The sequence below is a fragment of the Hydra vulgaris genome, chromosome 12 (assembly GCF_038396675.1).
Source record: "Hydra vulgaris chromosome 12, alternate assembly HydraT2T_AEP".
Taxonomy (NCBI): Eukaryota; Metazoa; Cnidaria; class Hydrozoa; order Anthoathecata; family Hydridae; genus Hydra; species Hydra vulgaris.
Genome location: NC_088931.1, coordinates 63,353,796 through 63,366,754, shown reverse-complemented (window position 1 = coordinate 63,366,754; position 12,959 = coordinate 63,353,796). Strand labels below are relative to the sequence as shown.

Genomic DNA, 12,959 nt, shown 5'->3' with positions numbered 1-12,959 from the left:
TGCAAGGTTACACAAAAAGCTAAAATATTTAATATGTGCTAAGTGACAAAAACCTTGCTAATGTGCTTGAATTGCATCCAATCAAGGATTTTTGAACTGAAATTAAAAGATATTTAACATTAAAAGATGTTAGATGATATAAAAAACTAAAAGATGAAATTATAAGAAATAAAATAATGTATGCAGATAATTGGCAATCAAAAATCTCTGCCGACATCAATCAAAGAAATCAAAATCAAAAAATTGTATGATAACAATCTACCAAAATTGCATACATAGGCTGGGGTGAATACTTTCACAAAAGTTGACCATGCTCACTGAAATCTACTGATAAACGAATAAATTTTATTTTGTTAAATATAATTTTCTTGTTATTCATTTTAAATTAGTAAATTAATATCTCCGTTCAAGAGATATTAATTTTTAAAGTTTGTCCATGTTGTCACATGTTACTGTCACATGTTACATCTTATATAAAAAATATTGTGATTATTTTTGATAAGTTGTTGTATGTTTTGTTTTGATGTTCTTTTGGTGCTCAATGGTTGTCTTGTATTAATAAATCTCCTAAAAGTCTTATTATTATTATTATTATTATTATTATTATTATTATTATTATTATTATTATTATTATGTATTAATAAATCTCCTAAATGTTGTCTCGTATTAATAAATCTCCTAAAAGTCATGAACAGGGGAGCATCATTTTGACATTCTAAAACAAAGTTGCAAGTTCCTGTTTTATTTTATATTTTTATTTTGTTTCAACTAAAATTAAATTGTTATTTATATTTAACTGTATTAAACTATCTATAACACTAAGAAAATTTATATTCCCTCTTTCTGTTCTAAATAATAGGTGATCATACCTAGAACTGTGCCATATATGCTGAATAAAGAGTGTTTATTTTTGTGCCTTATTTATGTAATTTATTTGTGTTTTATTTTTATATTTTTGTAAATTTTAATTATTATGGTAATTTCAACAGTATCAGTATAATTATCATAAACATCACTAACAGTATAATTATCATAATCATCAGTAACAGTATAATCATCATAATCATTATTAACAGTATAATTATTATAATCATCAGTAACAGTATAATTATCATAATCATCATCAATCATTATCATCATAACTGTGTGTATTATTAAATAAAATGTGAGTAGCTTTAGGGAGGTAAATTATACAAGATTGTATTAAGTTTATTACGAATAACACTATAAACTTTAAACATAAATTTAGGTTGGTAAAGATAGCGGTACAACAGCTGTTGTTGCTATGCTTCATGGAAATAAGTTGTATGTTGCAAATGCTGGAGACTCTAGGTGTGTATTATGTCGTAATGGAAAAGCAGTTGAGATGTCTATTGACCATAAACCTGAAGATGAGCTTGAAAAAAAAAGGATAGAAAATGCTGGATCAAAAATTACCTCAGATGGAAGAGTCAATGGAGGACTAAACTTATCCCGTGCTATAGGTCTGATATAAAATAGAATTTTAATTTTTTTTGAGAATGTTCATTTTTTTTATTTTTTAAATATATATATTATATTCTTATCATAATACATAGAGGTTATCTGTCTGACTGCCTGTAGACATTTTATTTCCTGAGGTAAATTCAAAAACTATATTGCAATGAGAAAAAGTAACAAATGAACTTTGTTTTTAATCGATCTGAAAGAGATCTTACCAAAAAAAAAAAAAAATTATTAAGAGTTTATGACTGTTTTAGTAAAAAAAAGTTCTACTAAAAAAAAAACTGCTTCCATTTTTTTATTTTGTCAAAAACTTTTGATCAGGTTCATTGCTACTTTTACTTGCACTTTTCATTTACTTTATTTAAGTTATGCAATTAAAAGTTATTTTTTAAATGTAGTTATTATATAAAATGTAAATGAAATGCAATAATATATATCATAGGAAGAATAAAATTAGGGGTATTTTGAAGCTCAGCTTAATTTTTCCAGTGATTGTGCAGGCTATCCTACTAGTGTGTGTGTGTATGTATATATATATATATATATATATATATATATATATATATATATATATATATATATATATATATATATATATATATGTATATATATATATACATACATATATATTATTGTATATGTATGTGTATATATATATATATACATACATATATATTATTGTATATGTATGTGTATATATATGTATATATATATATATATATATATATATATATATATATATATATATTTATGTATGTATCTATGTGTACAAGTATACATACGTATATATATATGCATAGCGAAATATCAAGTTTGATTAAATAAACTAGAAAATTTAATAATTAAAAAAAGTAAATTTTAAAAAAAATTTTTATAAAATTTTTATACAACTTTTGTATTTTTTTTGTTAGAGTCATTGTTGAAAAAAACATCTTTTATAATGATTTAACAACAATTGAAAGTTTTAATATGCAGTTTATTCAAGATTTTTATCAGTCCATATAGTTAAGAAACTAATTTGCTATCTACGCTAGAATTATAAAAAATTTTGTCAATTTTTTTTCTTACATTTATTCCTTTATTACGTATATTATTTGTTTTAACATCTTTTTACTTTTAAATAAGTTTTTGTATATTTGACGTTTTTTCTCGATACTTAAATATCTTCAATCAATATGAAAATAAGAAAATAAATTGTTATTTATTTGTAAAAAATATTATTTGATTAATAAGTCTTGATAATGACGGAATAAGTTAAATAAAAGAATAACATAGTTTCTTTAATAAATTTATATACTGCATTTGATGCATGTCTAAAATTGTTTCTTTTATATTGCCTAATTTCCAATGTTAATACAAATTACTAGAGATAATGAACATAACAATTGCTCTATTTAAAAAAGTGTATTTAAAAACATTAAAAAAAGTTTTAAATGGGTTTCTAAAAATTTCGTTAAGAAAGTTCAGTAAATTGACAATGCATTAATTTACAGTATCGTTTCATTTTTTTTTTACATCAAAAACTTGTTTAAAAAAAACTTTTTTTACAAATAAATAGCAATTAGTTTTTTCACTCTCCTGTGCATTGATAGAAACAGCAAAGTTCAGCAAAAATATTTGAAAAACAAATTTAAAAATTGTCAGTGTTTCTAGTGCAGTTAAATAAAGTATTTCCTTTATATATTGACTGAAAAAAGTTGTGAAAAAATTGTATATAAAAAAAAATCTTTATTTTTGTTATATTCTTATCTACTTTTTTCCTCGACTTAAATAACAAACGCTCAAAAAATAAGAAAACAAAAACAGTAAATATTTAGATATTTAGGTATATTAATTTTTTGACAATAGTTTTCTTTTTTTCTTTTTAGCTCATTTGATTTTTTATTTCGTATAGTCTTCGATTCTTTTCTTCGAGTATTGCTGATTTGGTTTCTTATAGCTTTATTTTGCCGCAAATGTTTAAGACGCTTATTATATAAAAACATGGTCAAGTTGTTTAAAAAAAATTACTTTAAGCGTGGACGTACAAAGCGTGCGACCACGCGCGCTTCCCGGGAAGGCTTGATACACACACACACACACACACACACACACACACACACACACACACACACACACACACACACATATATATATATATATATATATATATATATATATATATATATATGTAGAAGTGGTAGTATATATTTGTTACAACAAAAGTAAAAATAATTGACAGAATACAATTGTAGATTGTCAAATTACAGTTAGTTTTTGTAAAGGTCATAGTGCAACTTCCACTTAGGAAAGCTGCGAGCTGTAGTAACGTTGGAACCTATCAAGGCTTGCTTTGAAGCTATTGACAGTCTGAGAATCGATTGCTTTATCTGATAAGATGTTCCATGCATTGACAATGCAGTTGTTTAAAAAGTTAAAACAAGCTAAATTGTTGCTATATTTTTCACGGTGAAGTCTCACTCTGTAATTTGCTCTTATTATCAATTATTTTTGAATGAGGTACATACACGCATATACATGTGTGTATACATATATATATGTGTGTGTGTATATATATATATTTGTGTGTGTGTGTATCTATATATATATATATATATATATATATATATATATATATATATATATATATATATATATATATATATATATATATATATATATATATATATATGTGCGTGTGTGTGTATATATATATATATGTTATATATATATATATATATAAATATATATATATATATAATTACTAAAGTGATCAATTTTGTGATGTAAAAAATAAAGCACCCAGTTTTTTTCAAGAAGGTTGTTGTAAAACTCAGGAACAAATCTGCTTTCAAAGTCCAAAAATTGACTTTCCTAAAACACAAAGATGTTTGATGATCAAAAGCAATCCCAAACAGCAACAACAATATCATGTTGTACAATTGCTAATACTTGCATATTTGTAAAAACTGTGGGTTTTCCAAGTATTTTCAAATTAAGATTTTTAATCCCATGAATATCTAATGCTTTTGTGTATGATAAACCACTATTAATAGCTACCATACCATTTTAAATTTATAAGTATTTTGCATAACACTAATTAATTTTCAGTCTTATGTATAAAGTATACATATAATATATATGTAATTTTATGTTGTTGCAAAATGCAAACAAATTTTCAACCTTATATAAAAAATATGCAAAATATGAATAAACTTTCAACCTTATGTAAAAAATATGTTGTATAATATTGTGTGTAATTTTTTTCTTTATATAGTAGTCAAAAGAGACTCTAATGGTAAAAAAAAAAGTCTTTTTCAACGTTTTTTCTTTACCATGTATCAACAAATAAGCGACATTTTAATATCATTTAAACGTTAAAACGAATCAAAAATGCGGAAGTACATAAGTTCTTATCATTTTTTAAAAAACCACAACAATTATGACTAGAAAGTTTTTTTAATTAATGGTGTTTTTGTTTTCAAATTATGCGATCGTTAAATTCAGAACAATTAAAAATTAAAAAATATAATAATTAAACTAATCTAAAAACTTCAACATTTATTTTAATCTAAGGAACTTGAAGATTACAAAAATGCTTTTTATTTTAATATTTTTCATTATTTTGAATAAATAAGTGAACATTTATGCTAATCAGCGACATCAACTTCTGCAGTGTCTTTAGAGATTTTTTTTCCTACTAATGTCCACTCTTTAATCAGTTCTTTAGCTGTACTTATTGTTTGCCACTCTTACGCAAATATTCTTTGCCAATTCCCCAAAATTTCTTAATGGGACCAAACTGTGGGCAGTTTGGTGGATTCAAGCTTTTTAGTATGAATTTGATGTCTTTTGAATTGTACCACTCTACAGTCTTCTTAGAATAATGACAAGAAGCGAGATCAGGCCAGAACCAACAGGGGACATCGTGACTTCAATAAAATAGAAAAAGTCTAACTTGCAAACATTCCTTGGTGTAAACATCTGAGTTTAAAGTTGACGATGTGACGAAAGCTTGAGATCTCAAACCGCAGCTGCATGTTGCTTGCTACATAAGAAGTTTCTCACCAAATTTATCCGATGATTAATATTTGAATTTGTTGCTGACATGTCCACAAACAATTGAAGTGTAAAATTTTGGACCTGGGAGCTGTTGAAAGTCACATTTGATGTACGTTTTGTCATCCATAATTATGCAGCCATTAAATTTTGTAAGCACTTCATCGTAAAGTTTTTGAGCTCAAGTTTTAGCAGTCAGTGATTGCTTATCTGATCGTTTGGATATTTAATGGCTCAATAAAACTTGAAATTGTTAAATTTCTTAACTTTCCTGACAAAAAAACTCTGAAACTTTATACGTTTCGGCTCGTTCTTTGTTTGATAAGCCGGGATTTTGCATGAATGATCATTGAATACGAATTGCTGCTTTCTTTTCCTTAAAGCCACTCTTTCTTCCAGATCCTTAGGCTCATTCGATAGATAGAGAGCTCTTGTATCGTTTTATGACCATATAAACAGAAGTTTTGCTAGATTCAGATGCTTTAGCGATTGAAAGTAACGATGCAGAAGGATTTTGAAGAATGTTCTGTGATTTATGGTTGCGCAGTATTTTTTTTCCTTTTTCTTACTGTTTTGATAAAATTTTAATTAAGAGAAGTATTCTGACTCGTTTGTTGATGTTTTTTATTAATACTATCATTACTTAGTGTATTTACAATTTTTTTTTTTTAAATTTAAAATTATTTTTTAGAAGAAAATAATTTTAAAATATTATTGAGAAGTTTTAAAACGAAATTCATCGTTCCGAATTTAATGATCGCATTCTTTAGTATTTTATAAAAATGCGAGGAGTGTTGCTACATCGACTGTCAAACAGGTAAAACATACAAAGAGTGCTGCTACATTGACTGACAAATAAGTAGAAGATGCGAGGATTGCTGCTACATTGACAAGGGTTAGGTTTAGGCAAGCAATGTATCATTAAAAATAAAACTTAATTCAATTTTTTCAACTTTTTCTGGTCTGGTTTAATTGTGTTCAATTTTATTTGTGTTCGACAGTTTATGGAAGAAACTTTTCGACTACCATGTAGGAATATATATATATAATTGCATGTATGACAGTTTATATACATGATATATCAATTTTTAAACATAAGACTGTTATGCTGTACATGTATGATGAAAAGTAATTTTAAATTGTTTCATGTTTCTGACATTATATATGTGGGGTTACTTCAAATGTTATTTTAGATTACTGTATGCAAAAAAATGTATACAACAAATTATGGTTAGTTAGGTTAATTAGCTTACTTAGGTAGAGCTCTGCAATTTTAATTTTTTTGTTGGCAATTCTTAATCTACAATATTTTGTTTGCTCACATTTTAATTTAGCCGGTCGTTTTATTATTAATTTTTTTTATAAATTTTTATTTGAAAAAATTATTTTCTTTTCAAAGTCTAATAACAATTCAATTCATCAATTTTAAGTAATGATGCTATTCTAAGAAAGATCTATCCACAAAATGCACACAGTATTTCCCAATTGTATAATTTTCTTCACATAAAGCGTGTACACGAAATAAATGCGAAAGAATAAGCACGTCATTTTTTTTTAGTGGTTGTATTAAAATCTTTTTAATTGTTTTGTATTTTATTTACAACATGTTCTGGTTTCAAAAAAATAAGTTTTTGGATTTAACTTGAAATTAGTTTTAAAGGCGTAAGAGAAGAAATTATGCACAAATATTTACAAAATCCTAATATAGCAACAATTCGATAGCAAAATTGTTTCAAATACATCCATACACCGTTAGCTGTGTTATTCAACGTTTTTCTCAAACAAAATCGATCAAATGCAAATCTGGTGGTGGAAGAAAGGAAGGTTTTAAGATATAAAACTAGTTAGAAAACTGGTTAACAGTTTTAAGAATAACCCAAGCCTTTCACTAAGGGAACGCGCAAAAATATATGGATTTTCTCATAGTTTTGTTGCAAAAGTTAGAAATAAACATGGTTTTCATTCTTTCAAAGCACAAAAAGTGCCCAACCGTTCTGAAACTCAACAAAAAAGTGCAAGAACATCCGACAGAAAGTTGTATGACAATTTTATTTGTAAAAATTTCTGTACTATTGAAGACGATGAAACTTATATCAAGTACGATCATCAACAAATTCCTGGTGCTGTTTATTATATTGCCAAATATAGAGGAAAAGCAGATAAGAAATTTAAATACACAAAACATGACAAGTTCGCTATAATAGCTTTGATTTGACAAGCTATTTGCAGTTGTGGCAAAAAATCAGCACCATATATTTCTCAGTTCACACTTTCTGGTTAAATATATGTTAAAGAATGTTTACAAAACGCCTTTTACCTCTCATTAAATCACACAATAACAGACATGTGTTCTGGCCTGATTTAGCTTCAATTCATTATTGTAAACTAGCTATGGAATGGTATAAAAAGAATAATGTGAAATTTGTGCCTAAAAAACAAAATCCTCCTAACTGCCCAGAATTGAGAGTTAAAGAAAAGTACTGGGTTATTATTAAAAGAAAAATGAAAAAAACAAAAAAGTTTTACAGAAACATTAAAGATATTAAAATATCATTTAAAAAAGCATCAAATAGTTTTGATTCTTATTCTGTGCGCAAGATTATGGGTACCACTAAAGCAAAAGCTCGAAACTTTATTAGATTCCCACAGGAATAATTTTTTTTTTAATGTTTGATCTTCTTATATTATTGTATTAAAATTATTACTTGGTTCGAAATAAAAAATGAGGAGTATTTTTTTTTAGTTGTTTTTCTACTTTCACATTTATTTTGTGTACACGCTTTACTTATAAAGAAATTTTAGGAATTAATAGCTTAATTAACTTGTTTGCTGACATGTTTCCCATCTGATCCTAACAAAAATAATTTTTTTTTTAAACATTAGGAATTTTTATATAATATCTAAAATGGTTTATACAATTAAATGTTTAACTTTATTGGCTTAAATATATTGAACACTATTGCCTTGGTTAAACTTGAGATATCTTTAATTAGCATAGCCATAGAGATATCTTTAGTTAGCATAGAGATATCTTTAGTTAGCATAGAGATATCTTTAGTTAGCATAGCCATAGAGATATCTTTAGTTAGCATCTATAGCCAAATATTTTATCTAAAGTCAAACATTTTCTTAGCGTATTTTTTACATTTTACAAAACATCGATAGATATGGAGTAAACTAAATTGACAGTCAATATTGTTCAAATATTTTCTCAATAACTCTTTCACAGAAAAAAAATCTCCTTATATCATTGATGTATTTGTTACATGATGTTAATTTTTGGGTATGACATCTAGTTGAATAACGAGTAGGAGCGAGAGTAAAAAACTCAGAAAAGGCAAATCAACCAAGTTGTGCATAATTTTAAAAGTCATTAAAAGATCAAGTTTTATTCTCCGGCATTCAAGAGAGTCAAGATTGAAGATATCAAGTCTTGAAGCATAGTCTTTGTATGGAATACCAATTTGTATGGAACACTGTTTGCAGACAATTCTTATATAATATTTCTGGACTTTCTCTGTCCGACGTATACCTTTTAAGAGATATGGATTCCACACAGGGGTACATGACTCTAAAATTGATCAAATATAAACTTTATAGGCTCTTATCAAAAGTTGAGAATCATTACTGATGAAAGAATTTAAGAGTAATTAAGCACAAGAACTTGCTTTGCTAGCAATATGAGAACAGTGATTGGAAAATTTCTTATTGGAAGAAATAAATATCCCAATGTCTTTGATTGAATCAATTGATTCGATAGGCGCATCAATATCCAATAAGTATGAATGTACTGGTAATGGTTTCTTTCCGTATCGTAGGTGAAAACATTTTTTGGTAGATATATTGAATTGACAATGTTTGACCATAGTAAAATTCTCTTTAAAGTTTTGACAAGGTTGATATTATTTTTGTCTTTTCTCGCTTGGTACAACTTGCTATCGTCTGCAAAAAACTTGATTCCACAATCCCCCTCAATACACAAGGTTATATCGTTTATAAAAATTAAAGATAAAATGGGCCTCAAAATATTTCCTTAAGCTATTCCACTTTTTACATGTTTTATAATTTTCTTATGAGAGACTTCACTTTCTCCTTCTTCTTTTGATTTATTAAAATATTTTGAGTTGACTTCTTTAATACAATAAAATATTTCATTTAATAAAATATTCTATTATTACTAGGCGATCACAACTACAAACAAAATAAATGTATTCCTTTAGAAGAACAAGCGATTACTGCATGTCCTGATATACAAGAGCTTTTACTTTCTAAGTATGTTTATTAAAAACTATTTAAAAAACCTTTTAAAATTATTTTTATTTATGTTACTTTGAATTTATTCAAAGCAACATAATTTATATAACTGAATTTAATTTAGAGAAGACTCTTTTATGGTGTTAGCATGCGATGGAATTTGGTGGGTGATGCTAATGAAAAATATTGTTTTTATTTTTTTTATTTGTTTTGCTGCTTATTTTCTCGAATAAAAGTTAAATTATTCTGTTGAATGAGTTGAATGTTAATTAAAATATTTAGGAATGTTATGTCGAGCGAAGAAGTAATACAATTTGTAAAAAAAAGAATTGATGAATCTGATGAAAAAGTAAAACTATCAACAATATGTGAAGAAGTAAGTATACAAAAAAAAAATGTTTGTATTATGGGGATGAGCGAAGCAAGTGTGCCTACATTATCTGTAATCTCAAAAAATATTTCTATTTAAGTATAAAAGTAATGAACATAAAAATGCATAAAGCAATTTTTTTTTAGAGGTGGAGAGGTTATTAAAAAGTTATTACAGCTTTATTGTTTTTGTTAAGAAAATATATGTATTAAATATAGAATAGTTTAAAATGTTTTTCCCCAATTAAAAGGGCAATTCAGGGATATTCGTAAAGCTTAATGAATTATTATTTTTTAATTGGCTCAGTTAATATCAATTTTATTTTTATCGAATGTAAGTTATAAAAAAGTATTTGCATTTTTTACTCATTTTTTATTTTTAATGTGCAAGTTCTTTTTGTTTTTATATTGCAGATTTTTTTTTTTGCCGTAATAGAAAATTTTGCGTTTATAAACTAGAATAATTTGTCTTCGCCCGTTAACACTGCAGTCCGTACACTTGCTTTGTCCACGTCTATCCCAATGTCATATAATTAAAGTTGGTGGAAGAAAACATAAATTGACGTTTTGTGTAACGCTAATTGGACACTTCAAATAAAACATTTTCATTTTAATACGTTAATATACATTAATATTCAGTATCGGACAAAACGAGTTCAACCAAATAATGCTAATTTAGTTTCTTTATATAAAAGTGCTGCATTTTTTCAATTTAGAGAAATATCTATGTAACTGTTTAGAGACAAAGTTCTTCAAGTTTTATTCATCACAAAGTTCATTATTTGTACACGAAAATTAATAAATTAATCAAAAGTATTAAAAAAAGTTGATTTCTTTCTGGACAAAACAAGTGCAACTCGACAAAATGTTGACCAAGCTGTATTTCGCTATCAATATTTCGTGGCGAATCCTTCGTTGTCGATCATAGCCTTGCATCTTCGAGGCATAGATTCGTTCAGGTGATCAATGAAACTTTGTGGAATCGCTGCCCAGGCCTTTTGGATTTGTTCAAACAGTTGATCCTTAATACGAACACCTTCACGATTAATTCTGCGGTTGACAATCTCCCACAGGTTCTCGATAGGGTTAAGATCCGGAGATTGAGGCGGCCAATCAATCACCGATAGGTGGTTGTCTTGAAACGACTGCTTGACTACTATTGCAGTGTGTTTCGGATCGTTGTCTTGCTGAAAAACCCATTTTATTGATATTTTCCGTTCAGCATGAGGTAACATAACATCTTTCAGGATATTTTTATACATGAAACGTGCTTCAACAGCACGTCATCTGATTGTTCGGTCCGATACAGGCAGCTCTAATTGCTTTTGTATCTCGACTGATGATATCCAGGGATCCTTCTTGACGGATCTGACGATCATAGAATCTTCTCTAGAAGTGGTGGAACGCGGTCTTCCACCTTTGTTATCTGCTGCCAACTTCCCCGTAGAACGATATTTAAAACATAGTCTTGATACGGTCCATTTTTTCACGCAATATTTGTCACAAATACTTTTTTGTGACATTCCACTTACGTAATCGCCAATAATTTTCTTTCTTAATTCCTATCCAAGACTGTCGGGAGCCATTTTTGCACTTGAAGTCATAAAAATAACAAAAATAAATAATCACGCTTCTCAAGGCTTACCGTGTTTTACATTTACCTTGTGATGATACAATGTGGATTACCTTGTGATGATACAATGCTCTGTGGAACACAACGTCTTGGTTGGATGTGGACTGCATTGATGTAATGAAACACTTGTTGTTTTTCTCTTTTTGTATTGATGTTCTTCGATAAAACACTTTGATAAGACTCACTTCGATAAACTGTCTTGATAATACTGACTGATTGACTTCCATATACTGACTGAATTACATGTCGATTTACATTATTTATGTCTCTTATATAGTAAAATGAACCTGTGTGAACCTGTTCTGGAAGATTCTAGATGCTTCTTTTCGATGCTTCCAGATGCTTCTTCTGGAAACTTCTGGATACTTCCTTTAATTATTAAAAAACTTCCGTGACGTTGACACGGACCAGACTTAAGAAAATAAAACAAACCAAAAAAGTTGCACTTGTTTTGTCCGCTGCAAAATGGCACTTGTCAACTAAATTCTGCTTGTGTGCTGTCACCTGTCAGCTGATTGCTCATGTCATGGCATGCTATGACTCCAGACTCCTGAACTGTTTGCTGTGGTAGTATAGTTCGTTTCGTTTTTAAGACATGTAAAATTAGGAAAACTTTTTAGCATTGTTCGATGTTGGTTGCAAATGTTTTGTCCAATACTGTACGTGTATATATTATATTAGCTATATTGTTTATATTATATATATACGTGTTTATATTTACGCTCTTAAAATGCTTATGCTACTTAGTTTTTACGTATTTTGTTTTTTTCTTTTAATAACAGCTTTTTGACAAGTGCTTAGCTCCTAACACAGAAAATGATGGTTCTGGCTGTGACAATATGACATGCATTATTGTTCGTTTTAAACACCAAATATTAGAGAATAAAATTAGCCAGAAAAGAGCAAACGCCGACGAACAATATATTCCTAATAAAAAACACAAGAAATAAAAGAACTATAAAGGAACAATGGGCGTGAAATCTTAAACAGTGAGGTGTTATTTCTTGGAGTCGAAAGAATGGCGTTGTTTACAATTCGACGGCTATTATTCTTTTATAGATGCCAAATGGTATTTTTAAATAAACAGTTTTAATAACAATGTTAATTTATTTTGTTTGATTTTAATTATGAACGCATTATATAAGTCTTTTATTAAAAAGACATTAAAAACGGTGTTCGA

At 27.5% G+C, this 12,959-nt stretch overlaps 1 protein-coding gene across 1 annotated transcript in view; it reads left to right on the top strand.

Moving 5' to 3' along the window:
* The window catches only part of LOC100208679 (uncharacterized), a 55,062-nt gene extending 42,103 nt beyond the window's left edge, over positions 1 to 12,959 (top strand). Inside the window, exons 10-14 of the mRNA XM_065814063.1 lie at positions 1,250 to 1,484; positions 9,705 to 9,795; positions 9,902 to 9,940; positions 10,060 to 10,153; positions 12,562 to 12,959. Coding sequence (XP_065670135.1) covers positions 1,250 to 1,484; positions 9,705 to 9,795; positions 9,902 to 9,940; positions 10,060 to 10,153; positions 12,562 to 12,729 — 627 coding nt within the window. The 3' untranslated portion in view covers positions 12,730 to 12,959. The remainder of the gene's footprint in view (positions 1 to 1,249; positions 1,485 to 9,704; positions 9,796 to 9,901; positions 9,941 to 10,059; positions 10,154 to 12,561) is intronic.